General features: G+C 49.9%; 1 protein-coding gene across 2 annotated transcripts; it reads left to right on the top strand.

Moving 5' to 3' along the window:
• The first annotated feature begins 1,447 nt into the window (after nucleotides 1-1,447).
• Nucleotides 1,448-26,009, top strand: COL6A2 (collagen type VI alpha 2 chain). Of its 2 annotated transcripts, none has more exons than XM_040069464.2 (28): nucleotides 1,448-1,701; nucleotides 5,727-5,873; nucleotides 6,558-7,156; nucleotides 7,658-7,678; nucleotides 8,321-8,386; nucleotides 8,780-8,833; nucleotides 8,915-8,959; nucleotides 9,142-9,168; nucleotides 9,459-9,485; nucleotides 9,577-9,621; nucleotides 10,890-10,943; nucleotides 11,337-11,399; nucleotides 11,668-11,730; nucleotides 12,212-12,301; nucleotides 13,095-13,157; nucleotides 13,538-13,600; nucleotides 13,723-13,785; nucleotides 14,249-14,311; nucleotides 14,746-14,796; nucleotides 15,134-15,169; nucleotides 15,540-15,602; nucleotides 15,845-15,907; nucleotides 16,097-16,132; nucleotides 16,357-16,402; nucleotides 16,528-16,680; nucleotides 16,851-17,303; nucleotides 17,586-17,624; nucleotides 24,618-26,009. In XM_040069464.2, exons 2-28 carry the CDS (start codon nucleotides 5,756-5,758, stop codon nucleotides 25,223-25,225), a joined length of 3,072 nt encoding a protein of 1,023 aa, XP_039925398.1. In that variant the 5' UTR covers nucleotides 1,448-1,701; nucleotides 5,727-5,755; the 3' UTR covers nucleotides 25,226-26,009. The 2 variants fall into 2 exon arrangements, with proteins under 2 accessions (XP_039925398.1, XP_039925399.1); XM_040069465.2 differs by lacking the exon at nucleotides 24,618-26,009 and adding an exon at nucleotides 20,322-24,610 and having other exon boundaries at nucleotides 1,453-1,701.
• The last annotated feature ends 309 nt before the right edge of the window (nucleotides 26,010-26,318 follow it).

Raw genomic sequence — 26,318 nt, 5'->3', positions numbered from 1 at the left:
GGATTTCTAGACAGGTGAGAAATACTATGATTGCCTTTATTATGGAGGGAAAGTGTACAGCAGGGAGCTGTTCTGTAAAATATACAGGAATCCTCTCAGGGATAAGGCATTTTGTCATGTCAAGCTACAAGGAAAGGTTTCGATTTGACATGAGAAAATTCAAGAAGCACGCAAAGGAAGTTAAATGTATGTCCTTTGCTCAAGAAACTGCAGAGAAAAGACAAGACTCGCCAGTCTGGGAGGAGGAAGAGGGAGATATGGAGGTGTGGGTCTGTGCTCTGCTCCTTTCCAAACTCTGGGCACTCACCAGCACTACAAAGGACAGATGTGCTGTCCAGCTGTTTGTGATAAGGCTTCTTGCTGGAGAAACAGCTTCTGCAGGGGCAGGTTCACCTAGAAACAGCTGCGTTGGATGGATTAGAAGCATCATGGGTGGGTACCCATGGACATAACTGAGCTTTGACACAGCAGCAAAGCAGGCAAAACAAATGGCTGGGAATGTGACATGCACACTGGATCACTGGCAGGTGAATGGTTTGCTCAGATATCTCAAGTGCTGTCTGGTAAATCACGGTCAGCAAAAGCTGGACCCCTCCTCTCCACTAAAGATGCTCCAGAGGAAAAGGGACCAACCCATTCAAAGCTTCAGGAGAGTCTCTGGAAAGCAACAGCCTCACAAAATCCTTCTTTTGCTCTCCAAAACAAAGTTACTGCTCAAGGAACAGCACACTGTGTTCCTGAAAGTCACTGCTGTTCTCCCTATTTTTTGTTGGGACATCTGCCCCTAATTTTAATTTAGCAGAGCTAAAAATAGCTTGTGAATTTAAAAGTAATTAAAAAGGCACTACAACAACAAAGCCATTGAGCTCAAGGAGTGTTTGGACAGTGCTTTCAGGCACATGGTATGATTTTTGGTGCTGTTCTGTACAGGGCCAAGAGCTGGACTCGATGACCCTTTCCAACTCAGAACACTCCATGATTCCATGATTTTATGAACCCAAACCCAGAAATTAATTAATAGAAACAGGTAATACTCAGACTTGGCTGACTCTGAGCAAGACTTGAATATTTGCAAAGGCAATGATTCCACGATTCTGTGCAAGCTGCTCTTTTTTGAAATGTTCTTGTTTTCATTTGTTCCACTCAGGACACATCACTAGGACGGAAAGAGGAGTAGGACGCTGGGGCAGAGGCGGGGGGAGAAAGAGAAAGACTGTTTGAAGGTATAAATAAATATATGGGGCAGCAATACCAACCCTGGAAAGGGGCCTCTCATCATGGAAAAATGAGACTTGTTCCACTTCGCGTCAAAGATGCCTTCAGCTCCAGAGGGGACAAGCTCGCCCCAGCCCATCCCGGGCCGCGTGGGAGCGGAGGGGAGGGGACCCTGCCAGGTCTCGGTAGACCCACAGTGACTCTTCGTGGATGTTCGGAGCTACTGCAAACCGGACTCCGACCGATTTTGGAGGAGGAGGAACTCCAGAGGCAGCTCCAGACCGCCGGGAAATAGCGGGACTGGGCTGGATACTACTCCGCCGCTCCTCCCCAGCCCCTCATCCCGCACATCCCAGCGCCCAGAGCCCGGAGCCACCCTCCAGCCGGGGTGGCGGGAGCCTTCCCGACACCGGCCACTCCACAGAGTCCTTTCTCCTTGCGTTGCGGAAGGATTTGGGGAGAAGTTTTGATGACCTGATTTTCCAGGTAGGCAGACATTTTCTTTCCGAGTACAGGGGTTCTGTGGCTACTTATTGAGGGCGCTCCAGCTGGGAATAACAGAAATCCCTCTGAAATTTTAGCCTGTGCCTGCTGCTGCTTACTAGCTTTCCAGCAAGATGTCTATTTCACATTTAGACGGTACCTGCTATAAGAAAATATAATTTTTTTTTCCTTTACTTTCATATCTTGGCTAGTTTGGGCGTTTTTCCAAGGTTTTGGGGTTTTTTCCCGATGTAAGTAGCGTGGGCCACTAACTGCCAGGGCCACAAGTCTAGAAAATCCCTCAGTGAAGGGGGGTAGATTTGTTGAACCAAAGTCTTCCCTGGGATAACTGAGCTGAGTTCAGCAGCTGCAGTGAAGTGATAGCAGCAGGGCAGTGAACTGCTCTGCTGTGTGATTCCCCCTTCATTTGGGGGATTTCAGAAGATACAGTTTAGACTCACCTGTGGCCCTTGCCTCCTATTTATGCTGAATCACATCAGCACAAGCTCCTCTGTGTTGGGAGGTGGCAGCACATTTAGGAATGCTTGTGAATTCAATTCACTTGGTGGCAGGAGTTTGCTCCCCCCAGCCTTCCTGCAGCCCAGGCTTTCCCTGGCTGAAATCCCAGGATGATTACATTGGGAGACCTGGAGAAGATCTGGAATCCCTGTAATTGAAACGTCTCCCCTGGATGCTCACCCAGGTTTTAAAATAACAAGGCACTTTTGGATAGTGGCTGTAACCAGCGCTGAAATTCCCTCCTCGTGCAGTGTGCAAACCACAGGCACCCAAATGGGAGGGAAGAGGAGGTGCATTTATAAGAGTTTTGTTCCAAATGGGATATATTTTTCTTTTCTAGTTTCATTTATCAAGCATTTGAGTGGAGAAAATGCTGCATGCACAAGTGAGTGACACCACAGGCACTGCCTGCTGGGCACGGCCATGGAAAATGCTGGGACTGAGCAGCAGGGAGGCTTCAAACTTTATTCTGCATATTCTAGCAGAGTCAGCATAACTCTCCTTTCTTGAAAGTAATGCAGTTTGTGTGGCTTTACATTTATGTGACTTTAGATAAGTTCTTTGAAGGCAGTGTTAGTTTTCTGCGAATTTGGGGAACAGTTTGCTCAGTTACAGTGGGTGTTCTGGTGCCGAAGGAGACCTACACTGTGCACCAGGGGGAACTTCAGGAATATCAGTGTGTGGGATAAGGCAGACCATGGCTCTGCCTGGCCAGATGCATGAGGTGACATTTCCACTGCATTGGGATTTGCTCAAAGTGATAATCAGATGTGAGATGGCAAATAATCGGATATAATTTGCGCATTTGAGCCACTGCAAGTAAACTGTTTGCCATAATATCACTTTTGGTTCAGTTCCTCATGCTGGGAAGAGAAGCAAGCACAGAACTTGGGTCGACCTGCAAGGCCACTCTTTTGCAGGGCTCTGTCTAGATAAATGCATATATTTTTCAGTTATGTACGTAACAGCCAGGTCATCTGGGATCTCCGTGTGGGACCAGAAAAGGCCATACATTCTTCTGCACCTGAGGCAGGAGCACAAGACCCTCATTCAGGGAGAACGGTGCAAAATAGTACCCTCAAAAAATGTTCAGAGGACCCACTGCTTGAGATTTCCTATTGGTTTTCCCTTGCGTGCATCTCAAGGGGATAGAGGCGATACGTTAAAAAATACAAATACTGAGAGAAGGCCTCATAGGAACAAAGGTCCTGCTCTGGCAGAGAGAGAAAAGTCAAGGAAGAACAGGAGAGGCAGGCCCAATTGTTCAGGTATTATGAATCGGCGCCCAGTTTGTTCTTTGCGTTAGTTTTTTGAGCTGTTTGTGTTCAAAATTTGCTTCCAACATGCAGAAAACAGTCTGAAATACTGGTGAAATCTGAGGTTTCCATCTCAGCATCTTGCAGCGGCAGGCAGGACTTTAAGTCAAATATCAAATGTTACAGGGTTTGCAACAGCATCACAACAGCTGGTGGTGCTCTAAGGGTGACAGAATGGGCAGCATCACCCACCCAGCCTTGGAAGCCCCTGAGGTGGGGACTAGAGCTCCCAGCAGCCCCCCACTCTGTATCTAGGGGGGTTAATACCAGGTGCGATGCTGGGAGAGCAGGAGACTAACGTAGCTCAGGGTGCAAGAGTGGGATAGAGGAGACGGTGCAAGAGGGCCCCAGGGAAGTGAGTTGTGTCTCATGTTTTCAGGAGTTGCTTTCCTGCCTTGTCGTTCTGCCCATGGAGAGTCCAAGGCCATGGTGCTTCACTGACCCAGTCCCAGGCCCTGAAGGCTATGGACAGGAGCTGTCCTGTGCTAGAGCTGGCCCTGGTTGCCTGTGCGGGCCAACTGCTCTGCTCCACAGTGCCTTCCCACCCACGCACACAGAGCGAAAGAAGGAGGGAGAGAGGGAGGTGGTTAAACTCAGGATGCAGTTGATGAGTCAGACACTTGGCCAAAGCCCTCAGTGCTCCCAGCCTCACCAAAAGTTAATGTCTCCGTCTTCCTCAGCTAAATGCTGGCTTTAAAATGATGCTGTCTGAAGGCTCAAAGCTGTTGTGTCCTACAAAAGATCAGGATTTCCTGCAGCCCTGTTTTATGAAGGGCAAACAAAACAAGGAAAGCCTTACAGGGGTGAAATCTTGGTCTTAACTAAAACACCCCTTTAGCATGAAAGTGTTTTATCCTTACCATACCGCTTTTATTCTCTGCATTACAATGGAAGTTGAGCCACACTGGCTTGTGCAGGGACTTCACAGAATCATGGAATGGTTTGGGTTGAAAGGGACCTGAAAGACCATCCCAACCCACTCGTGCCATGGGCAGGGGCAATTTCCACTGTCCCAGGTTTCCCCAAGCCCCATCCAACCTGTCCTTGGACACTTCCAGGGATCCAGGGACAGCCACAGCTTCTCTGGGAAACCTGTGCCAGGGCCTTACCACCCTCACAGGGAACATTTCCTTCCCACAACCCTGCCCTCTGGCAATGGGAAGCCATTCCCCCTTGTGCTATCACTCCAGGCCCTTGTGCAAAGTTCCTCTCCAGCTCTCTTGTTGCTCCTTTTGGTACCAGCAAGTGCTGTAAGGTCACGCCTTTTCTTTTCTAGACTGAACAATCCCAATTATTTCATAAGCACAAGCCCTAGTGAGGAGGAAGGCTGTCACTATTGTAGGGTCTCAGCAGCCCTACTGAGACTGACACCAACCTTTCCACCATAAACCAGTTTGCAGAAGCCTGTGGTGCACTGCAGCTGGCACTGTAAAGGGGAACAGGCCATGTCCCACCAGGCAAGAGCTGGGGCACCACATGGAGGGTGGTCTCAAGGAATGCCAGGGAGGGCTGAGTTGCCTGTATTCTTCAGTAGTGCTGTTCCTCAAGCAGCTGTGGCAACAACCCAGCTACATTGCACACGTGCCCTCCTCCTGCATTGCTAATGCCACCAAATACATGCTCAATGCCCCTTCAAGCCTTGGATTCTTCCAAAAGTTACCCATAAAAACCACTCAAGAAAGAAGCTCTCTTTTTGGACTGGATTCAGGTCTTTTTTGATAACAGACATCCCACATGCCCCTGTTTGGTTAGTGTTGAGTTGGCCACCATGCAGAGAAGCATCTCTGGGCCACCACAGGGCCATGTTGGTTGGCTCTGGGGTCCTCTAGACACAAAGGTGAGCACCTCCCCTTCCTCCATATTCCATGCTGGTGACAAGTGTTGCTTGAGTATTGCCTGAGAGCACCCTTTCAAATCCCGCATTCCTTTGAACACTTCCATACATTCCTGATAACATTTCAGACTAGATCTCTAACTCTTTTGCTGCTTTAAATTGTCATAAACTCCCACATGCAGCTGGGCCTTGGAGGCCTGGTGATGGGTTGAGCACTGAAGATGTGCATTTCTTCAAGAGGTTTTTTATTTTCCTTTCACTCCGTGGGTTTACAAGGAGCATTGTCTGGCTTTGTCTCGTGCCAGCAGAGTCAGGAGATTGTGCATCATGTTTAATGTGTGACTTGTGTTTTCCCACAGGCATCTCAATATCCTGAGGGACCGCTGAGATGTTCCAGCAGGTCTTGTTTCCCACTCTCCTTTATGTGTTTCCCACTCTCCTAGTTCCTCTCCACGCTGCTCAACTTGATGTGGATGTTGGAGATGTCAGTCCTACCTCCTGTGCAGGTATTAACCAAATAATTTGGGTCACCTTTGTGGGCAGCAGTTTTAACAAAAACAATGCTCAGTTGTAGAACCTGCTTGCCAGGAACTGAAAGTGGGACATTCTACCTCCCCTGCCCCTTTGCACTCCTGTGGTAACAATCCATCTGTGGGGAGCACTGTCCTCCACCCAAACTCACGTTTCCGGGTTTGCTTTGCAGAGAGGTAGAGATGGAAGAGCTGGGGTCTGACAGTGGTAGTCTCTCCCAGCAGGTGCAATAACAAACATCATTCAGTCTCCAGCACTCAGCTCTCTATCTGATGCCAGAAAATTGTTCACTTTAAATCTGGGGATTTCCTCGCTTTTCACTTACAGTGAAGAGGTGATTTACAGGTCCAGCCTGACTTTTACCAAAAAAAGCAAGATTTTCAAGATTGATCCAGTACTGAGCAGAGCTGGATTAATGGTTGGACTCGATGATCTTAGAGGTCTTTTCCAGCCTTAATTATTCTGTGGTTCTATAGCAGATCTTAGGAGGTAGAAGTCCTGGTCAGTAGGGAACTGTCTGACCTAAACACAAGTGTGACTTCTAGAACTAGATGGGATTTGTGCTTTCTCCGGTATCACACTTGGTCCAGGTGTCTGGGGGACAGGGAAGGGGGTGCACGAAGTGCTCTGACATGGTCTGAATAAATGTCCCCATGCAGAAAAGAGGAACTGCCCCATCAATGTCTACTTCATCATTGACACCTCGGAGAGCGTGGCTCTTCAGACTGTGCCCATCCAGAGCCTCGTGGACCAAATAAAGCGGTTCATCCCCATGTTCATTGATAAACTGGAGAGTGAGCTCTACCAGAACCAAGTCTATATCACCTGGCAGTTTGGTGGGCTCCATTACTCAGATGTGGTAGAAATTTACAGCCCTTTGACAAGCAGCAAGGACATTTACCTGCCCAGGCTGTCTGCCATCAAGTACCTGGGCCGGGGCACCTTCACAGACTGTGCGATCTCCAACATGACCCAGCAGATCCAGACCCAGATGGCCAACGGTGTGAACTTTGCGGTGGTCATCACCGATGGCCACGTGACAGGCAGCCCCTGTGGGGGGATGAAGATGCAGGCTGAGAGGGCACGAGACATGGGCATCAAGCTGTTTGCGGTGGCCCCCAGCGAGAAGGTGTATGAGCAGGGCCTGCGGGAGATAGCCAACCTGCCGCATGAGCTGTACCGCAACAACTACGCCATCACCCAGAGAGACACCCTGGAGATCGACGTCAACACCATCGACAGGATCATCCAGGCTATGGTAGGGGCAGGGAGGGGAATGGGGGGGCACAAGAAGAGCAGCTCATGGATAGGGGATGCTTTCCCTTCTATTGGGTTTTGGAGATAACCTCTAGTAGGGAAACTGGAGCCTTTTTTTCCCCTCTCACCTGCCCATTTCCCACCCCTGGGTTTTAGCCAGGATGCCTTGGTTTGTACCTCCATTTCCCAGCATGTCTGGGCAGGCTGTCCCCCTAGTCCTGGCTCTTGCTGAAGACCAGGCCACACCCCAGCCTGTTCCCCACCTAGGGGCATGTGCAAGAGTGCCACGCTGAGACACATGCTCACCATCAGCACGGTCTTTGAGACCCCAGCTGTGAGACACTGTTAATCAGGGGCTCTCCAGAGGACATATTTACAGCCAGGGGACCTTTACCACCTCCTCTCTCTTACCACTACACACTCCTCCAAGGGTGGGGTGCTGTCTCCCCCACGGGACTGAGCACCTTTACTGATCTTCTTCCTCCTGTTCTCTCCTTTGCAGAAACATGAAGCCTACGGTGAGGTGAGTGAGCAGCATCTTTATGCCTTTGCCACATGACACAGGTTTAAGTTGCCCCAGCAACTTAAGCAGACCAGCTCAGACCCCAGAACAGCATGGATCTGTGTGGGATGGGTCACTGCCCACCCGTAGATCAGGGCAGAGTCTGGGGACACATTCCCTTATCCAGGGTTTATAATAGCATGCCTGCCTCCCCCTCACCTGCAGTGGGTTCTGGTCTACGGAATAGACTCATTGCATTCCTTTGGAGGCATATTCCGTAAGTGCTGCCCCTGGTGAAGCTCCTGCTCTGCTGGTACCATAGGCAGGGTTTGGCACACAGAGAGGGGAGTATGCAGGGGGTGCTCCAAAGAACAAGCCAGTCCCATGATGACTGCAGATGAGCAAGCCCCCACCACCTCTGACACTTGTCAGTCTTGTTCTTCCAGTCTGAGCCCACAGCCAAGCTATAATGAACATACTCGAGGCAACTTTCCACTCTTAATTTACAGGCAGCACTTCTTTGTGTGCTTGTTGCTGCCTCAGCTCTGACCCAATAGATTTTAGCCCTGATGGGGAGAGGCACATGGAGAGCCGTGGCTGCAGAGCTAAGCTGAGTTTGGGATGCACACAATCAGTACCTCAGTTTAATTTCTTGTATTTCAGTGCTACAAGATGAGCTGCCTGGAGATTGCAGGTCCACCTGGTCCCAAGGGATACCGAGGGCAGAAGGTAAGTTGCTCTAAGCTGTGGGAAAGGCAATAATGCCCCTGCTTGCCACAGCCACTTCAGGATGTCCTAGACCTCATCTCAGCTGCATTCTCAGGTAGCATGCAGATGGGAAATTCCCCTCAGCATCTGTCTTGGCCCTGGGAGATACTGGTGTGCCCATGTCTGTGCCGAGGCTGATGCACTGCCAGCATTGCAGAGAGACACCCAAGCACCTGAGGACACTAGGACTGAGGCAGCAGTCGTCACTGAGCTCCCTACTCTCAGAGTAGAGCTCTCACATGCATAGGGTGTCCCACTATCCTGCTCCAGCTTTGTGTGCTCTGATCTCACAGAAACTGCCATTTTCTCAATCAGCACCAAGCCTAGACTTATGCTGGGTTTTCTTTTCCTTAGGGTGCAAAGGGGAACATGGGTGAGCCGGGTTCCCCCGGGCTGAAGGGACGACAGGTGAGTTGTGGAAAATCCTCCCCTCTGTTTACTACTTTTCTGATGATCTCAGGCTAACTTCTTGTGCCTTCCTTCCCGAAGGGCGACCCAGGTATTGAAGGTCCAATCGGATACCCTGGTCCCAAGGTAAGAATCCCATAGCTGATGGCTGAGCTCTTTGCATTCCTTGATTCTTGGTAAAGCAAGGGGAGCTTTGCTTCTCCCTCTCACCTGTGCATTTACCACCCCAGACTCCTGCACTCTGCTCCCACCAATTCCCCAGGCACTAACACAGCAATTTATTTATCTTTTTTCTCTCCTTTGTCCAGGGTGTCCCAGGGCTGAAAGGAGAAAAGGTGAGAAAGAAGAGGCAGAATGGCTGTCTGGGCACTTAGCAGGGGCCACACTCCTTTCTGACGCACAGCTGAGAGATTAGCTGTGATGGGGAAGGATAACAACCCTATTATAATTGTGGACGTGGGGAGGGATTTCCAAGGGCATTGCAAAGCCTGTCTCCTCTTTCAGGCTTTGATCACAGTCTGATGAAGCAGGAATGGGTTTAGTATGAAATGAAGGGCAGGGGGGGAGGGTGTGGGACGGGCATGATACAGGCAGTGTCTGACTTCCTGTTCTCTTCTTCTCGCAGGGAGAAATTGGATCTGATGGACGGAGGGTAAGAAAGAACATTTTCTAACTTGTACGTTGTTCCAGCTCCCAAACCCTTGGACTATGTGTTAATAGATCCCTTTCTTCTATGATCCAAGGGTGCCCCTGGCTTGGCAGGAAGGAACGGCACAGATGGACAGAAGGTAACTGGGAGCACTGGGAGCATCCTGTAATGTTGCTGCTGCTATTCTGTTTCTTTACCCTCTCTCATCCCCACAGGGTGTTTAGTTTCTGCTATCCCACATGCTGGCTTTCTGTTCCAACAGAGGTTTCTGTGAACTTATCTTTACATTTTTCTGCATGTCCTTTAGAAATGCATGAAGTAATTCAGGTCACGGGAGTGAGTCTCAGAATATGCTGAAGTTGGAAGGGACCCACAAAGATCAAGTCCATCTCACAATGGATGCCCCAACAGTCTCACCCTGTGCCTGAGAGTGTTGTTCAGCTCTCCTTGAGCTGTGGCAAGATTGGGACTGTGATCACTTTCCTGGGGAGCCTGTCCAGTGCCCCACCACCCCCTGGGGGAAGAACCTTTTCCTAATATCCAGCCTAAATCCCTCACACAGCTCCATGCCATTAAGTGCTGTCCCTCTGTCAGCAAGCTCTCTGCAGGACCTGGATGTGTGACCCGGTCTGTGCTCCTGCTGAAAAGCTGATAAAACCAGATAATTTGGGTGTAGATACCTTATTCTGACCACAGAAAGCTTCAGAAATTTGGGTTTCAGGACAGTTTGTCACTTCATCCATAAACCACAGCTTGTACTTAGTATTAAAGCCCTAAACCAAGTTCAAAGGCCTCACAGCAAAGACCCTGGCTTTGTCCACTGGCCAACACACCCTGGCTTTGCACAGTTTCTTGTACCCAGCCCAGTGTATCTTTGGGTAATAACAGTTTTTCTCATGCCTCAAGTGCAGCTGAAGCTCTAAAACATCCTTCAGTCCCCCTCACTCTCTAAAATACTAAAGCCCTTCAATTCTCCCCAGCCTCTATCCCAGAGCTGTCTCAGCACTGGTGACAGAGCTGTTTTGGGACAGAGCAGGGCAGTCCCTTCTCTCACGGCATCTGTCAGGCAGAGTGGTTGCTGCACACCTGAGCTGCTCTGACAGGAGAGGCATGAGAGAGGACCAGCACAACCCTGGACATCAGTAACCACCAAATCCAGCCTCGAGGGACATTCCCATCTCTCAGGGTACACTCATGGGATGAGCCTCCCTGATTTCCTTTGATCTGCTTTCTTCTTCTCCATGTTTCTCCCTGTTCAAGGAATACACTTGTTATTTATTCTCTAGATGGTGACAGATAAGGTCAGTGGATGATGCTAATATTATTAACTGTCAGCAAGAAAAGCTGTGTTTTCTCTTCAGCCACTATAACTTCTCAGTCTTTTCCTTTTGAATCTAATCTCTCCAGGGCAGGCTGGGGAGAATTGGACCACCAGGATGCAAGGGTGACCCTGGTGACAAGGTAGGTGCACTTTTTCACCAGCACATCAGTTTTGTAGCTGCTGAGCGAGGTACGTATGTAGAAAGATGGCCAACGAGAGGTTATTGGCCCGTTTTCCTACTAGCTGTATAATCTGATCCCAGACCTGGGATCCCTGGAATGGAGACCACAGTTTGATTTTTCTGTGCCTCCTTTCCATGGACAAACAAGCTGTGGCCCTTCCCTCCACACAGAGAGGAGGAATTGCCCCTTTCATCAACGTTAGCAACAAGCAAAAACTACTTTAGCCTCTAGAGCAACTTTCTAAGCACTGGCTTAGAAATGGTATTTGATTAGAAACTTTTATTTGATTTATCCTGCATGGAAAGTGTTCCCAATGTGAAGTGTGTGGTTCTTTATCATTTTCCTCCCCAGGGCCCTGATGGCTACCCAGGAGATGCAGGAGACCAAGGAGAAAGAGGAGATGCAGGCATAAAGGTACAAGTGCTCTGGACAGACAGCAGGGTGTGAGCAGAGGCAGACAGTGGGGACAGCTAAACACCATTACCTGTATTTATATTTTTTAATATATATATATATATATCTATATATATATCCTAAATCCTTTGTTGCTTATGGAGCCCATAGGCCCATCACCAGGCACAGGATCTGAGGGAAGGGCCTTGCTGGCCTTGCTCCTTGGGCTACTCATGGTGCAATGTGCTGGTAAGGCAGGTGATGACCATTGGCTCTCTGGCTGTTTCAGGGGGATCCTGGCCGGCCTGGTCGCAGTGGACCCCTGGGGCCTCCAGGAGAAAAAGGAAGCCCGGTAGGTTCATGCAGCATTCAAATGTCTCCAGTGTGTTACTGTGGTCCGTTCATAAAATCACAGAACGGTTCAGGCTGCAAGGGACCTTAAAGCTCATCCAGTCCTACCCCCCACCATGGACAAGGACACCTTCCACAAGACCAGGTTGCTCCAAGCCCTGTGCAGCCTGGCCTGGAACACTTCCGAGGATGGAGCAGCCACAGCTCCTCTGACTTTGGGCAGGACTGGACGGATGCTGTAAGGAACAGTTGACAAACCTGTTAGCTGATGGAGGGAAGGTGACACAGGATCACTCTGTTCCAAGGCTGGAGGCCCTGCTCATGGCAGTGCCATGTGGGCATGCCGGGTGTGTGGAAGCAGAACCTTGCTGCTCATACACATTTCTGCTCAAGGGGGACTGCTTGACACAGCATAAAAATGGGGTGTGTGTGCACACTTTGACCTCTTTTCTAACAAGTTACATTTCTTTTTCTTCTCCAAGGGACTTCCAGGCAACCCTGGAGCTCAAGGGCCTGCTGGAGCCAGGGGAAGGAAAGGTGAAGTGGGACCTCCTGGACCCAAAGGAGAGGCTGTAAGTGGCTGAACAGATCCTTGGACATTGGGCACACCACAGGAACCTGAGGCAGCTTCATGGATGAGTGTTGAGAAACTCCCCTGTTCTGCTTCGTGCATCCCAAAAGATGTGCAGATGCTGATCTCCTTGTCTCTCCCATCCTCACAGAGCAGAACTCTCATAATCCTAAAGCCTGATGTTAACCATTCACATTAGAGAAGCATCCTGTGTTCCCATATAACCACCCAGGCCTGGCCTCTGTGGGTGCCCAGGGACACTTTGGTTGTACCCTGGCAAGCTCCCCAAACCTCTGGCTTCTTGCAGGAGATCAAAGAATGATGATCTGGTGGCCATTATGCAGAGCTCTGTGAAAAGGGCAGTGTCACATATCAGTGGTGCCACGCAGACCCAAGTTAATGTGATGGGGCCTTGCAAATTTTGGAGAGTGGGTTGGAAAGGATGCCTGACACAGCTCCACTGGCACCAAGGGGCCATAACTCAGCCAGTCTGTATCCTTGTGCAAGATCCAGTGGGGAAAGCAACACTGGATGAGCTAGAAATAAATCATAGTCTTTAACCCTGAGGGAATGAACCAGGCATGCTTGCGGTCACTGTGGTGAACAACAGTCTGTCTGTAGCTTCCCAAAAGGAAACATGGACATCCCTGCTCCACTGCTGCTGGGAGCACACTTGCTCAGGGGGCAAGTGTACATCTCTTGGGCCCAGAGGGAGGAGGGAGGGCAGCCAGGGGTCACTGTGCAGGTGACATCCATCCTCTCACCCCATTTATGTGACTTCTGTGTCTGCCAAGGGGCGACGTGGAGATCCAGGAACGAAAGGCAGCAAAGGCTCTCCTGGAGGTATAGGAGAAAGGGTGAGTAAAGCAACTGCCTGGATTGTTGCAAATGAGCCCCAGATGGACAGGACTGGGGTGTGCGTGATGTGCTATGGCCCAGCCATGCAGTGACCATGCAGTGTCCATGCAGAACCAGAGCTGGGAATGCAGACCCCACTGTGCTGCGCTCCCACTGTGCTACTGGCATCAGCTACAGCCTCCTCCTCCAGCGTTTGGTCCAGAGAGAGGGCAAAGGGCACAAAAGCTCATGGCTGAGAGTCACATTCAGTGGGCACACTGCCCTGACACTGTTTCAAACCAAGAAACACTAGGTTTGAGAAGGGCATCATGGAGCACTGCCATTCACACAGTTAGCATTGGAGACATCCCTGACTAGGAATATCTTTCCCTTCTCACAGGGAGATCCTGGTCCAGAGGGTACTCGTGGTCTGCCTGGTGAGGTTGGAAACAAAGGAGCGAGGGTAAGCATGAAGCAAGGCTTGATGACAGCCAAGAGGAAGGGGGAGCACTGGTGCCACCCAGGGCAGCTTGCCTGGCTTTCTTCCTCATGCACTGTGTTCTTGTGTCTTTCTTTTCTGTGCAGGGAGAGCAAGGACTGCCAGGACCCCGAGGCCCTTCAGGCGTTGTGGGAGAGCCAGGCAGGATAGTAAGTCACACTTGGGCATGTGTGTGACCATGCCCTCCTCCTGTGGTGAGAGCCTGCCCTACTGACACAAGCTGCCTGCGCTGTCTCTCCCAAGGAGAACCTGCATGACCTTCTCTCAAGGAGGCTTAAAAATTGGGTGTTCCCGTGACAATGAAGAAGGGATCTCTGGAGTGGGTGGGTCACTGGGGAGGGGGAAGATGGGACTCCACAAGCACCCATTTGTCTTGGGTCTGTGGTTAGTCCATCACGCCACTGTGGCAGTAGTGCTGTGACATCCAGGTGGCACTATGGGATGTGGGAACCCCACTGGTGAGACAGTCACTGCCACAGTAAACTCAGGAAGGGAGATGATCCTGCAGCACCATCTGGAGAGCTGGTTTCTCCAGCACAGTCCCCTGTGTGCTGGGGGCAGCAGGGAACATCCTCACTCACTCCCTACCTTCTCCCCAAATCTGTCCTGCAGGGATCACGTGGGGACCCCGGTGACTTGGGCCCAAGAGGTGATGCTGGACCACCAGGACCAAAGGTAAAGTTCATAAATAAATCTCTGCATTTGAAAAGGCAGGTTTGTGTTCCTATTTATTTATATATATATATATATATATATATATATATATAAAGGCAGTTTTCACAGCAGAAACTTGTGTACCTCAAAAACAGAATCAGACCTGAGCCTGCCTATGGGGCAGAGATGTAGGTCTTGCTCTGGCCAAGGCAGCTCTTATTACGCTACTCACCCTGAGCAAACTCAGGGGCATCCCTGGCATGTGACATACCCAAGATCCTGCAAATCTTTGCTCTGCAAAGCTGTTCCCAGGGCTTCAGGGCCAGCTGCAGAAGCCTTGACTCCTGCTGGTGTCTCACCCCCAGAGAAGATGAAAATAACTGTAACTGTCACAGACAGAAGCAGGTCAGAAGGGACAGGTTATTTATCTCACAGGTCTTTTTTTTCTACCAAAGGGTGACAGAGGCAGGCCTGGCTTTAGCTACCCTGGACCTAGAGGACCTCAGGTATGTATTCCTCATCCAACATGTCAGGAAATCTGTTTGAGTCGGTGTTGCTGTTGGATCTGAGCAGACTAAGAAAACAGGGGAGGAGGAAGAAGAGTGCTCAGGGTCACAGATACATGGAGCCTGTGAAGAAGAAGGGGGTTTGAACACCAGGACTGAACCTGGCCACAGTCCATCTGATGGTGGGGACCCCAACTCCAGTCATGGTGATGGTCCCTCAAGCATCAGCTACAGCTGCTCTTCAGCTTGCCCCTCACTGCAATCTTTGGGTGTATGGGTACACAGTGTGGTGCCAGTCCTGGACAGCTGTTAATCTCTCCCTTGCCTCCTTTTGCAGGGTGACAAGGGTGAGAAGGGGCAGCCAGGACCCAAGGTGAGTGTGCTTGTCTCCATCACCTGTATTTTTGTACTAACTGGAATGCCAAGGAGTTGTCTCCAAGCCTTCTGGGTTAATGGCTGAGGAGCCAGGCCTGCCAGCAGCTGCCCTGGATGTTCCCTGCAGCTGGAGCCTGGTTATATCTTCCAAGCTCATCTCCTTTTGAAATCATATGAAAAACGTGTTGCAGGGCTTTTTTTGAGGGGGGGTAATGTCTGTATAAACACTGTTTTCTGCACTCTGAGCTGCTGGTTTAGAGGATGCTCTCCCAGGCCAGCCAGGCATGTGTTTGTGATGCAGCAGAGCCTCTGCCTGAGCACATCCAGATGTGCTCCATGCCAGATCTGTTTCTTGTTCCATCGAGTAGGGAGGACGAGGTGAGCTTGGACCCAAAGGAGTACAAGGGACCAAAGGAGAGAAGGGGGAGCCGGTAAGCAGACTCCTTGTACTGCCCCAGGGTCAGTGTACCCCTCCCACACCCAGCCACATGTGCTGGGGATGACACTGCCACTCTCTACCCAGTTCCTGTCCACAGGCTCAGCTGTGGCAGGCTGGTGACTGTGCTTAGCAGGGCTGAGGCTGACCAGGGGGTCAGAAAGGTCCCTGAATACTGGGGGCTGCATTACCAACAATGCCCAGGAAACATTTGACCCTTCTTTACTTCTTCCTCAGGGTGATCCTGGCCCAGGAGGAGAGCCTGGACAGCGTGGTCCACCTGGTGAAGCAGGCCCTGAGGTACAGTCCCATGGCACTGTGTCTGAGCAGATGCTGTTGAAGGGGACACAGCTGCTAGATGTGTCTGCTGGCTCACAGTGGGCCTTCCCCGTCTGCAAAAAGCCACATTTTTGATGGCTCTGACATCTAGTTCCCAGAAAAAGAACTCTTGGGAAAACTGTGCCTGAAATCCCTGTGCTCTTCTTACAGGGGACCCCTGGCCCACCAGGAGACCCTGGTCTGACTGTAAGTAACCCTGCTACTCTTCCTCCTGGGCCAATTATGGCTTTTCTGTGCACAGCCCAAGAACGAAACAGGACATGAGGTCCTGCTGCTGCCTAGCAGAGGTGGCCTGTGGCTTCCCACGGGAGCCAGGGAAAAAGGGGAGAGGCCTGGCTGGGTGGGTGGGAAGGGAAAGGGGAGCTTTTGCCCTAGAGGGAAGCACTGACCCTGCACCCCTTTCCTGGCAGGACTGTGACGTGATGACCTACGTGCGAGAGACGTGCGGATGCTGTGGTGAGCTGACATCCCCTCTCCCCAGGGAAGGGGAACAACCACTGGAGGGATTGGGACAGGGGGTCACCAGAAGGTTCCCTGCATCACTGATCCCTGTGTTTCCCTTCCCCTGCTCCTCTCCCCAGACTGTGAGAAGCGCTGCGGTGCCCTGGACATCATGTTTGTCATAGACAGCTCCGAGAGTATCGGCTACACCAACTTCACCCTGGAGAAGAATTTTGTCGTCAATGTGGTCAGCAGGCTGGGCTCAATTGCCAAGGACCCCAAGTCAGAGACAGGTCTGAACTTTATGGGGACACAGTGGGGCATGGGGAAAAGAAAAGGGTCTTGGATCCTTTCAGCCTCAATGGTTATTTTTCCATGGCTTTTCAGACCAATTGGGCAGCTTTTTGACTCTCCACTTTTCCCCAAGGATGCAGAGCCAAGTAATGTGACACTTCGTTGGCAGGTGCCCGTGTTGGGGTGGTGCAGTACAGTCACGAGGGGACTTTTGAAGCCATCAAGCTTGATGACGAGCGCATCAATTCCCTGTCAAGCTTCAAGGAAGCAGTGAAGCGCCTGGAGTGGATCGCTGGAGGCACCTGGACACCATCTGCCCTTCAGTTTGCCTACAACAAGCTCATCAAGGAAAGCAGGAGAAAGAAAGCCCAAGTGTTCGCTGTGGTGATCACAGACGGGCGCTACGACCCCCGGGATGATGACAAGAACCTCGGGGCTCTTTGTGGTAGAGATGTGGTGGTCAACACCATCGGCATAGGAGATATGTTCGACCAGCCAGAGCAGAGTGAGACCCTGGTCTCCATCGCCTGCAATGAACCCCAGCGAGTCCAAAAGATGAAGCTCTTCTCAGACCTGGTGGCAGAGGAGTTCATTGACAAGATGGAGGATGTGCTCTGCCCAGGTCTGTCCCTGTCCTTGCATGGAGCTGGAGTTTTGAGCCCCAGGGTTTGGGGTAGGGGGCAGAGATGTGTCCCAGCAGGTTGGCCAGCAGCTGGGTCATCCATGGTGGGGTCTGACCCTAGCCCTGAACTAAGAGTCCTTGCTCAGATACAAAAGAACCAACCTTTTGGGGCAGTCCTTTGGTGTTCCCTGTGAGAGACCCTGTCCTGTCACTCTGACTGTGCAAGCTGTAAAGAGGGATGGCAACACGTGGCTCAGTTTTCTTTGTTTCTTTTCCTTCCAGATCCACAGGTCGTCTGCCCCGAGCTGCCCTGTCAGACAGGTAAACTTTACAGGTAGCTTCATGCCATCTGCACAGACTCTGGGGGGAGACTGCATGAGGCTCAGGAGTAGGAGAGGGGTGCGCAACCCTGTTCAATCCCTTTGGAAGGAAGGATTTTGGGAAATAGTGTTACTTTACATGAGGAGAGGCTCCAGGGTTTCATCTCCTCCTCTTTTCCTGTCTCTGTGTTATCTGCACAGGTAGGTATGAGTGCACTGTATGAGTGCACCAGCATGGCTCATCCCTGATTATTTCTCCCCATCCAAATTCTTGGGAGCCACCAGGTTTTAACCTCCAAACTCAAGTCAAAATCCCTTTGCTAAACATGCACTCAAGTGACCTTTGTAGCAGGACGCTCCTTGGGAGTGACAGGTAGAGCAGATATTAGGGATCAGCTGGAAAATGGCAACGTAGTGGACCTAAAGCTTTGGCTTCTCTAATGCTGGCTGTATTTAATTAACAATTAACTCAGGATGTTGTATTAAAGGAAAATGCTATAAGGATCCTCTGGTGCTCTGTGTGCTGAAGGTAGTTTTACTTGCTCACATTTTGCTTGTTAAGGGGCAGATGTGCATTCCAAATTCCTAGAGAACCTGTCTGCCTGAGTCCCTGTGTCTGTTTAAATACTATAGATGCACAGAGTGTATTTAAACAGACACAAAGTTTATAGAGGTCCACTTTTCACACAAAGTTTATAGAGGATCACAGTTTTGCCCGTTCTGCAACTTCTATCTCTCCTCTTGCCATAAATGTTTTTGTGGCAGTCCCCGGCTTCAACTGAGCCTTATACAGAATATCAAATTTCATTTTTAAATAAGTCCCTTTCTTTCCATGCAAAGAAAAGGAAAACTGGTTCCAGGATGTACAGAAATCCAGAGAAAATCTATAATTATTCCTGTCTAAAATATCTTGTTGGTATTTTGAGTATTTGCACCTGCCCATTGGAAGGGTGTAATGGCACAGTGTATTGGCACAGTGTCCAACTGAGATGCTGAGCTCCTCTGCCATGTCCTCTGAGGAGCTTTGCCTGCAAATCTGTGCACAAGGAGGTGACATCCCCAAGCCGCACTGGTGATTGCTCAGGTGTCTCCAAAGGTTTTGGTCTTTGCAGCCTTCCCATTTCCAAGGAATACAAGCACTGGCACACTCATTTCCCCTGGGCTTGGGACATTAAAGCCCTCCAAAGAAGGGCAAAGTTGTCGGTTCTTTCCGTGTAGTGCAGTTAGGTGTTCCTGTTCCTGATGCAAGGTGAGAACAGTTCGCTGGTGCCTGGCAGCCCTGGGAACCAAAACAGGAACATCGTGAGGTGGCGTCTAAGGGGGTTCCCTCTTCGGTGAATCCCTTAAGCTATGCCATACACAAACCAGGCTAAGTGTGGGCAAGACGTGCACCCCAGAGAACTTGGGAGGTAGAGTGGCTGGGTAAGGCTGGCTTCCTGTCAAAGTCCCCTTTCAGCATGAGAAAAGTTGTTCTAGGTCTGGGAGATGAAATTTTAAGTAACAGGTTCAGGAGTCTCCCACCCACCACACCAGATGGTCCGTGTTGCGCTGCTGTCATCGTTTAGAAGGATTTGCAGTGGTCATACTTCCCTTGTGGCAAGGGAACGTGTTGGATGGGATGGGACAGGACATAAGGCACATGATAGAGCCTGGAGCTTTTCTGGTTCTCACAGAACACTCCATGAGCTTGTGCCAATTCCCATGCAGATCCTCTGGGTGGGGACGGTGGGAATGTGAGGGAGCCAGTGAACATCCAATGCATGCATGTGTGTTGTGGACTGGCCGGACAGACAGCTCAGGGAAGCAGCTAAACCAGCCCCATTCTTGGCCCCATTGCTCAGCATGGTGGTTCTGGCACTTGGAGGGGCAAATCAACTGCCCCAGCTTCAGCCTGGGTATTGCCAGCAGAGCACAGGCAAGGACAGGTACCACATAGAGCCTGTCTTCCCCCCATGCTGCCTCAGAGCTTTACCTGAGATTTTCCCATTTCCAGCGCAGCCTCTTGTCTCTCATCAGTTACTGCTGTGCTAACAGGATGCTGGAGGGTTGAATGCTGAGCAAATCTGAACTAACCACTTGCTTCGTAGAAATCGCATGACATCCTGAGAGGGTCTTGCTAACCAATGCAAAAGAATTTGCTTTGAGCTTTCGGGTTTTATTCAAAGTTAAATTCAGCATGGCCAGGTGCAGACAGAGGCTCTCAGGGTCCTGACAAGCCCAGACACCACACAGCTTTGACTGGAGTCACTGCCCGGAGGCTGAGTGCCAGGCCAGAAGGTCACATAATGCTGTCCCTTAGACGTATTTCCGCCTTACGGAATCATGTGTGCAGTTTTCACATAGCACAGTCCTAAGCTACATGATGTGTGAATCCCATCTGCAGAAGGAAGTGGCCTTTTTCCTGAGCTCTGCTCCTTCTCCATCATGCCTGTGCCAGATCAGTAGGAACTGGGGAGTTCTGGTTCTGTGTAAATTTCTGGAATCACCCAGTTGATGTGTGAAAGATTTCAGGGCAACTCTCTCAGCTCCTCAGACACAAATGGCAGAAAGATTTAAAATCTGGCTTTGGTCTTTACTTCTCTGTCCTTGTTAGCTCTGTTCTTCTCTGGTGCAGTGCAGGTAGGAAAGCCAGGTAACTTTCAGAGATGCAGCCATTGCTAGCATGCCCTGAAAATATTCTTTTGACGCTCACTTGCAGATGACAGGAACCCTGGGAGTGTAAACCCAGTAATTTTCCACCCCATGGAAGAGGGAGTCAACATAGATTTCCCCAGCAGCATACACTCGATCGCCCAGTTCCTAAACTCCACGCGGGAATCCCGGGACCCCAGCATTTACACCCAACTGGTGGCCACTTTGGCCTTTACCGCGGAAAAAGCCAAGTTTGCCACTGGAAATGAGCGGCAAGAGTGGATGGACTTGTTCATTGACACCTTCAAAATGGTGCACAGTGAGATTGTGGGGGACCCAGAGACTGTGCTAGGGCTATGCTGAGACCTCTTTTGGGGGTCATGTGGAGGCAGAGGCTGAGTGGAGGTGGGACTCATCACTTCTGTGTGGCAGAGGGGACAGCACAAGTGGAGATGCTTTTGGTTCAGGAGAGACAGAGGCAGTGGAATGGCTTGGTTGCATTCAGCTGGAGACAGGACACAAGGAGCAGTCGCCTCCAGCTTGGCCAGCATGATGGTTTTCCCCAGCAATGCCAAGGGATGCTCTTGCTCTCCCTGCTGCTTTTCTGCCGAGGGCCTAATGATGCATTTTCCCCACACCTTCCTGCATATGTCCTTGCTGACCCACTCCAAAGCATCTTCTGCATCCTCTCTCTCAGTTACCACAGGCTCTCTCTGAGTCCTGCATGGCTGACTAAGCAAGGTGCTCAGCATCCCTGCTCACCACAGTCTGTGGAACCCCTCATGGGCAGCTGGGGGTGTGGAGGGAAGAAGCAAGAAGGATGGGAGAGGGAGCAACCCTCCCTTTCCACGGGGAGCACTGACACCTGGGCAGTGTGTCCCTCAGAAGCTGTGTGGGCTCCCCTGGCCTTTTTCTCTGCTTGTTACATTTGTGTTTCCTCTGTCATAATCCACAATATGTGCCTGTCCATATATAAAAGGCAGATATTCTGTTATGTGGGGCCAGGCGGTCCAAAGCAAAACTCATTGACTGATGTGAGTTGTTTAAAAGCAAGCTTGATGTAGTAGAGCCTACTCAATCCACACCCAGTGCTGCTATGGCTCAGAGACCACAGAGCCACCACCTGCACTGCAGGTACATGTGTTTAGATGAGGCTTGATATCTTCATCTGCTCAGCTGCCCCTGGTTTCACAAAGTCAGGCAGGCAAGTGCCATTCCCACCTCCAGTTTAACTGCTCTCAAGCTCTGTTTAGAGATAGGGGGATTTTGTGTGCAGACACAGAAGTAGAAGCACTTATTCTAACTGACATGGTATTATTGCAATAAAATATACTGAGCAAATGTCATATTTAATGGGCACAAGGGAGGTGTGCCATCTTGAGGAATGTGGTTGTAATATCTCCAGCTGTAAAAATTGGAGCCAGTTGCTGAGCTCAGCCACGGGAATTGCCCACTTTGAACTTATTGCAGTGTTCCCCCAAGGTTTCAGCACTTTTTCCTCCTAGGGTCAAGTTGCTCAGAGAACTCTGCTGCTGTTGGTGTAGAATAGAAGGGAAAGATTTCTGAGGGCTTTCCATGATGTGCACTGTGTTTTAGGTGAAAGCAAAAAGATCAGCCTGTGCCTAACTCTGGTCATAATTCACATATTCCAGATAGTCTGTGCAAAGCCAAACTCCCTATTCTGTTTTGATTTTTTTTATCCCAAAATTAGTGTGACTTAGCCTGCTGGGATGCAGGACTGAACTCAGAGCAGTTAAGCTGCTCCAGCCATGATGCCAGAGGAAAAGCTCCCAAACCCCACTGATTTGAAAAGATCTCAGGGCTGGGATATTTTGCCCAACAAAGAGAGAATTAGGGAAGATTTCAGCAAAGGGGGTGTTGATGTTATTTAATTTCATCACACAGTAGCCATTTATTCCTAGCAAAACATTGGAAACAAAGTTTTTTTCCTCTCAAAAACCTTCAGCTCTTTAGAGGTGGGGAGAGGGAGAAAATGTCTCCTTGTATGAGGAGTGCTGTGCATGTCCTTGTTTGAGGCAAAGGGTGAAGGAGTGTTTTTTTAGCATAATCCTAGCTAATCCCTCTGATAAAACCAGATGGACTTCATCACAGTAGCAGTTCCTTCAGTGAAGCTCTTGGGCAAAGGAAGGACAGATAAGGAGCTGGGTAAAGGATGATCCATGCCTCCACAAAGACATAGGAGGGGCTGGGAAAGGGGGGAAACCCCAAAAAGGTCTGGGAGGTCAGTCCCCAACTCACTTTCATCTCCACTGTTAACACTGCAAAAAAATAGAGGAAATACAAGTTCCTCTGGTTTTAGAAGCATCAGGAAGATTGTGTGAACGGGTGGGGTTGCTCTGCAAACGCTAATGACAGAAATATCAATTATATTTCTGCTTATTTGTGCTGCCTTTGTTAGACACCCTCAGCTGTGAGCTACAGGCATTCATGTTCCACACAAGAAGGACCAATGCACCAGTTAAAAGCATGACAGGAAGATTTTAATTGGCCTAATTCATGGTGCTGCCTTTGAGAGCTTCTCTCGCAGTTAGGATGAGAATCTTGCTGCAGGAAAGGGTGCTCGGGTCCTCAGTCTCTCAGAAATGGGAACAAGCTGCAACCAGGACAAGCTGACACTGAACAGGACAAATCCAAGGCTTTGCTGCCTCACATTCCCTTGGGATAATTCATAAGTAAAGGCACCTTATCAAGCAACTGAGAGGCAGCCCTCTCCAGCTGTGAGGAGCCGAGCAGCGAGCAGAACATGGCTCTGGGGAATGCTCGTGTCAGATGTGCACTATGCTCTCTCTGAAGCTCCATGGAGTGATGCTGCCCTCTGCTTAGCCAGGAGTTCTTCAGGCTTGCTTGTTGTCTCAAAAAACATGTGGGCATGACACGCAGCCCCTGCTCCCAGCTGCTTTCACAGACCCTCATGTAGGTGTTCCGCTGTGTGGTTGCAAGGGGGATTCCTTCCTGCCTTCCCCCTCCACAGCTGCTCAGAGCAGGTGAAGACCAGGATTGCAGGTGCTGCCAAGGGGAGGTATCCTTGTGGCAGCAGTGCCTGCATACCAGGAACTGCAGCATCAACATGCCTTTACGCAACATTTCTCATGGAAGATTGGACAGAGGTGAGTATGTGCCGTTATTGCTTTAAAAGAGGGGAGGTAACAAGTGAGAGGACAAAAGGAAATGGCCTCAGATGGCACCAGGGGAGATTTAGATTGGGTATTAGGGGAAATTTCTTCACTGAAAGGGCAGTCAGGCACTGAGACAGGCTGCCCAGAGAAACGGTGGAGTCATCCATGAAAGTGTGGTGCTTAGGGATATGGTTTAGAGGTTAACATAATAGTGCTGAGTTAATGGTCAGACTTGAGGATCTCAGAGGGCTTTTCTAACCATACAGAATCTGTGATTCACTATTCTGTCCCAGGCATAGCACTGTTCAGTACTAGGGAAGCTCTTTGTCAGGCTGGATTTGCTCATGGTGTGGAAATAAATCTAACATTACACTCCTACCCCCAAAGTTACCCCCTGTTGCCAGCAATGGATGCTCAAGGTGGGGCTGCTCCAGAAGCTCCTGTTCCTTGCCAGTCATGCAACATAACATGGCAGCATCTTCAGGACTTCACCCTTTTGAGATTCAGTCTCAGAGCCATAGAACTGCTTGAGAATGCTATGGGCGTTACCCTGCTGCCAGCTCAGGGGGAACACTGAAAGCAATGCACATAACTACAGAAAAGGGAGGAAATAATGGTTCCTGACTATCAGCTGACTCCAAAGACAGCTACTTTCTTCTCCTTTTTGTTTTTTTCCTGAGCTTATTCACTGTATATTCATATATTCTATATGGTTGGATTGGACTTGGAGCAACCTGGTCTAGTGTAAGGTCCCTGCCCACGGCAGGGGTTTGGAATGGGATGAACATCAAGGTTTCCTCCAACTCAAACCATTCTGAGATTCTCTGATTTTATGATTTTTTGATGAGAGTAACTCTGACAGTAAACCACTCTCCCAAAGTAACTGAGAGGTTTGCAGGTGCTGCTTGCCATTAATCTCTGGATATTCTCACAAATAAGAGCTGGAAATTGATGTAGGGCAGTGGGTGTAATTCTGGGACTGAAATGCATAGACCTGTCTAGTTTCATTAAGGTCTGCCATCAGTCCCAGAATTAACATTCATTAAATTCCCAGTAGCTGAGAGCATCAAAAGCAAAGCTCCTACATTTTGAGCTGTAAAGACAGGCTTTGGCAGCAGGGTTGGGCTGGTCCTTCTTTGGACAAGGATGCACAGAGGCAACTCCAACCAAAATTATCCTGTAGACTTGTCATCCTCCCAGCTCCTGTCTTCTTCTTCCCCCTGCAGAACTTGCCGTAGCCCAGTGCACCCAGCGCCCCGTTGACATCGTCTTCTTGCTGGATGGCTCAGAAAGGATCGGGGAGCAGAACTTCCAGAGGGCCCACCGCTTCGTGGAGGATGTGGCCCGGAAGCTGACACTGGCCCAGAGCAACAGCGACAACATGAATGCCCGGCTCGCACTGCTGCAGTACGGCAGTGAGCAGGACCAGAACGTGGTCTTCCCACTGACCCACAACCTCACCGAGATCTCTGACACCCTGGCACAGATCAAGTACCTGGACTCGTCCTCCAACATTGGGTCAGCCATCATCCACGCCATCAACAACATCGTGCTGAGCCCAGGCAATGGGCAGCGACTTGCCCGGCGCAATGCCGAGCTCTCCTTTGTCTTCATCACTGATGGCATCACAGGAAGCAAGAACCTGGAGGAGGCCATCAACTCCATGAAGAAGCAAGATGTCATGCCCACAGTGGTGGCTCTGGGGAGTGACGTGGACATGGATGTCCTGCTGAAGCTTGGCCTGGGGGACCGGGCAGCCATCTTCCGGGAGAAGGACTATGACAGCCTCTCCCAGCCCAGCTTCTTTGACAGGTTCATTCGGTGGATTTGTTAAAAGAAGGGCGCACACACAATCCTTCTCACTGATATACACACCCCTGATATTACCTGTTGTATTTTTCTTCCCCCGGTATGGTTGCTAGCCCAGAAGAGCTGCCCTCTGCACCCTCCTTTCCAAACAAAATCCAGAGCCTTTTTTTGATTTTCTTCTTTTTGATGATGAAAAGTCATGTATCTTACATTTATGGTGCTAATTAAAACCCACATCAAAGCAGGATACAGAGCCATATGAAGTACTTCTGTAAAGCTTTGCACACACCAAGCCATGACTTTTGTACATACTGTAATCCTAGGAGGGCTTACCAGAGATGCAAGAAACCTTTCCAGAGCAGCAGGACCAATGAATAACTCTAGTTTTCAGAAACTCTCAATATCTCTCAGTGCATCTTGCTCCTTCTTTCTGGGCACAGCAGGATGGTGTGAGAGGTTTTCCTGCCTTCCAGAGATGCTCCTTTGGGGGGTTTATCTATCTTAAATTTTGCAAATCATCTCTAAGATCTTTATTTTCCTGTGGGCCATATCTGTCTTGATTCCTTCTGCCATTCTGTGCTTCATCAGAACCTGCTCATCTATTACTGCACTCAAAATTTCAGCTGAGAGGGGCAGCATGACTCCCAGCATCAACAAAATACTGGACAGCCACCAGAGCTGCCTCCCAGTCATCCCAGTGTGCTCAAAGCATCCATGGTACCTTCGTCCCACCGGTATCTGCTGAGCAATGCCCAGATTTGAAATTGAATTGTGCTATCTGCAAAAATAAACAAACCTTTTTTACCCTATCCTGAAAAAGCCTTTTTTCTGTAGTAGTGGAGATTTTTAAAATTATTTTCAGTGAGCAGCTGATTCTCCTGGTTTCAAGCTGGTAAATCCAGATAATCATGGAATCACAGAATGGTTTGTGTTGGGAGGGAACTGAAAGACTGTCTCATTCCACTCCTCCTGCGATGGGCAGGGACACAGATTGCTCCAGGCACTGGTCTTGAACACCTCCAGCTGTTCATGCGCCTCATCTGTTCATGGGAGAATCCCTCTGCCATGGTGCACTTTTTCCTATAAATTATTACCCTGGCATGGAGGATGGCAGCCCA

This window comes from Hirundo rustica, chromosome 7, assembly GCF_015227805.2.
Source record: "Hirundo rustica isolate bHirRus1 chromosome 7, bHirRus1.pri.v3, whole genome shotgun sequence".
Classification (NCBI taxonomy): Eukaryota; Metazoa; Chordata; class Aves; order Passeriformes; family Hirundinidae; genus Hirundo; species Hirundo rustica.
The sequence above is the reverse complement of the archived record's forward strand: the minus strand, read 5'-3'. Positions and strand labels throughout refer to the sequence as shown.

What these genes read in the sequence shown, in the direction of transcription:
- COL6A2 (XM_040069464.2), top strand. Translation starts at nt 5,756, where the DNA reads ATGTTCCAGCAGGTCTTGTTTCCCACTCTCCTTTATGTGTTTCCCACT. An exon ending in CTGGACCCAAAGGAGAGGCT is followed by an intron (nt 12,302 to 13,094) that starts GTAAGTGGCTGA and finishes GTGTCTGCCAAG; the next exon opens with GGGCGACGTGGAGATCCAGG. An exon ending in CGAGCTGCCCTGTCAGACAG is followed by an intron (nt 17,625 to 24,617) that starts GTAAACTTTACA and finishes TTCCCCCTGCAG; the next exon opens with AACTTGCCGTAGCCCAGTGC.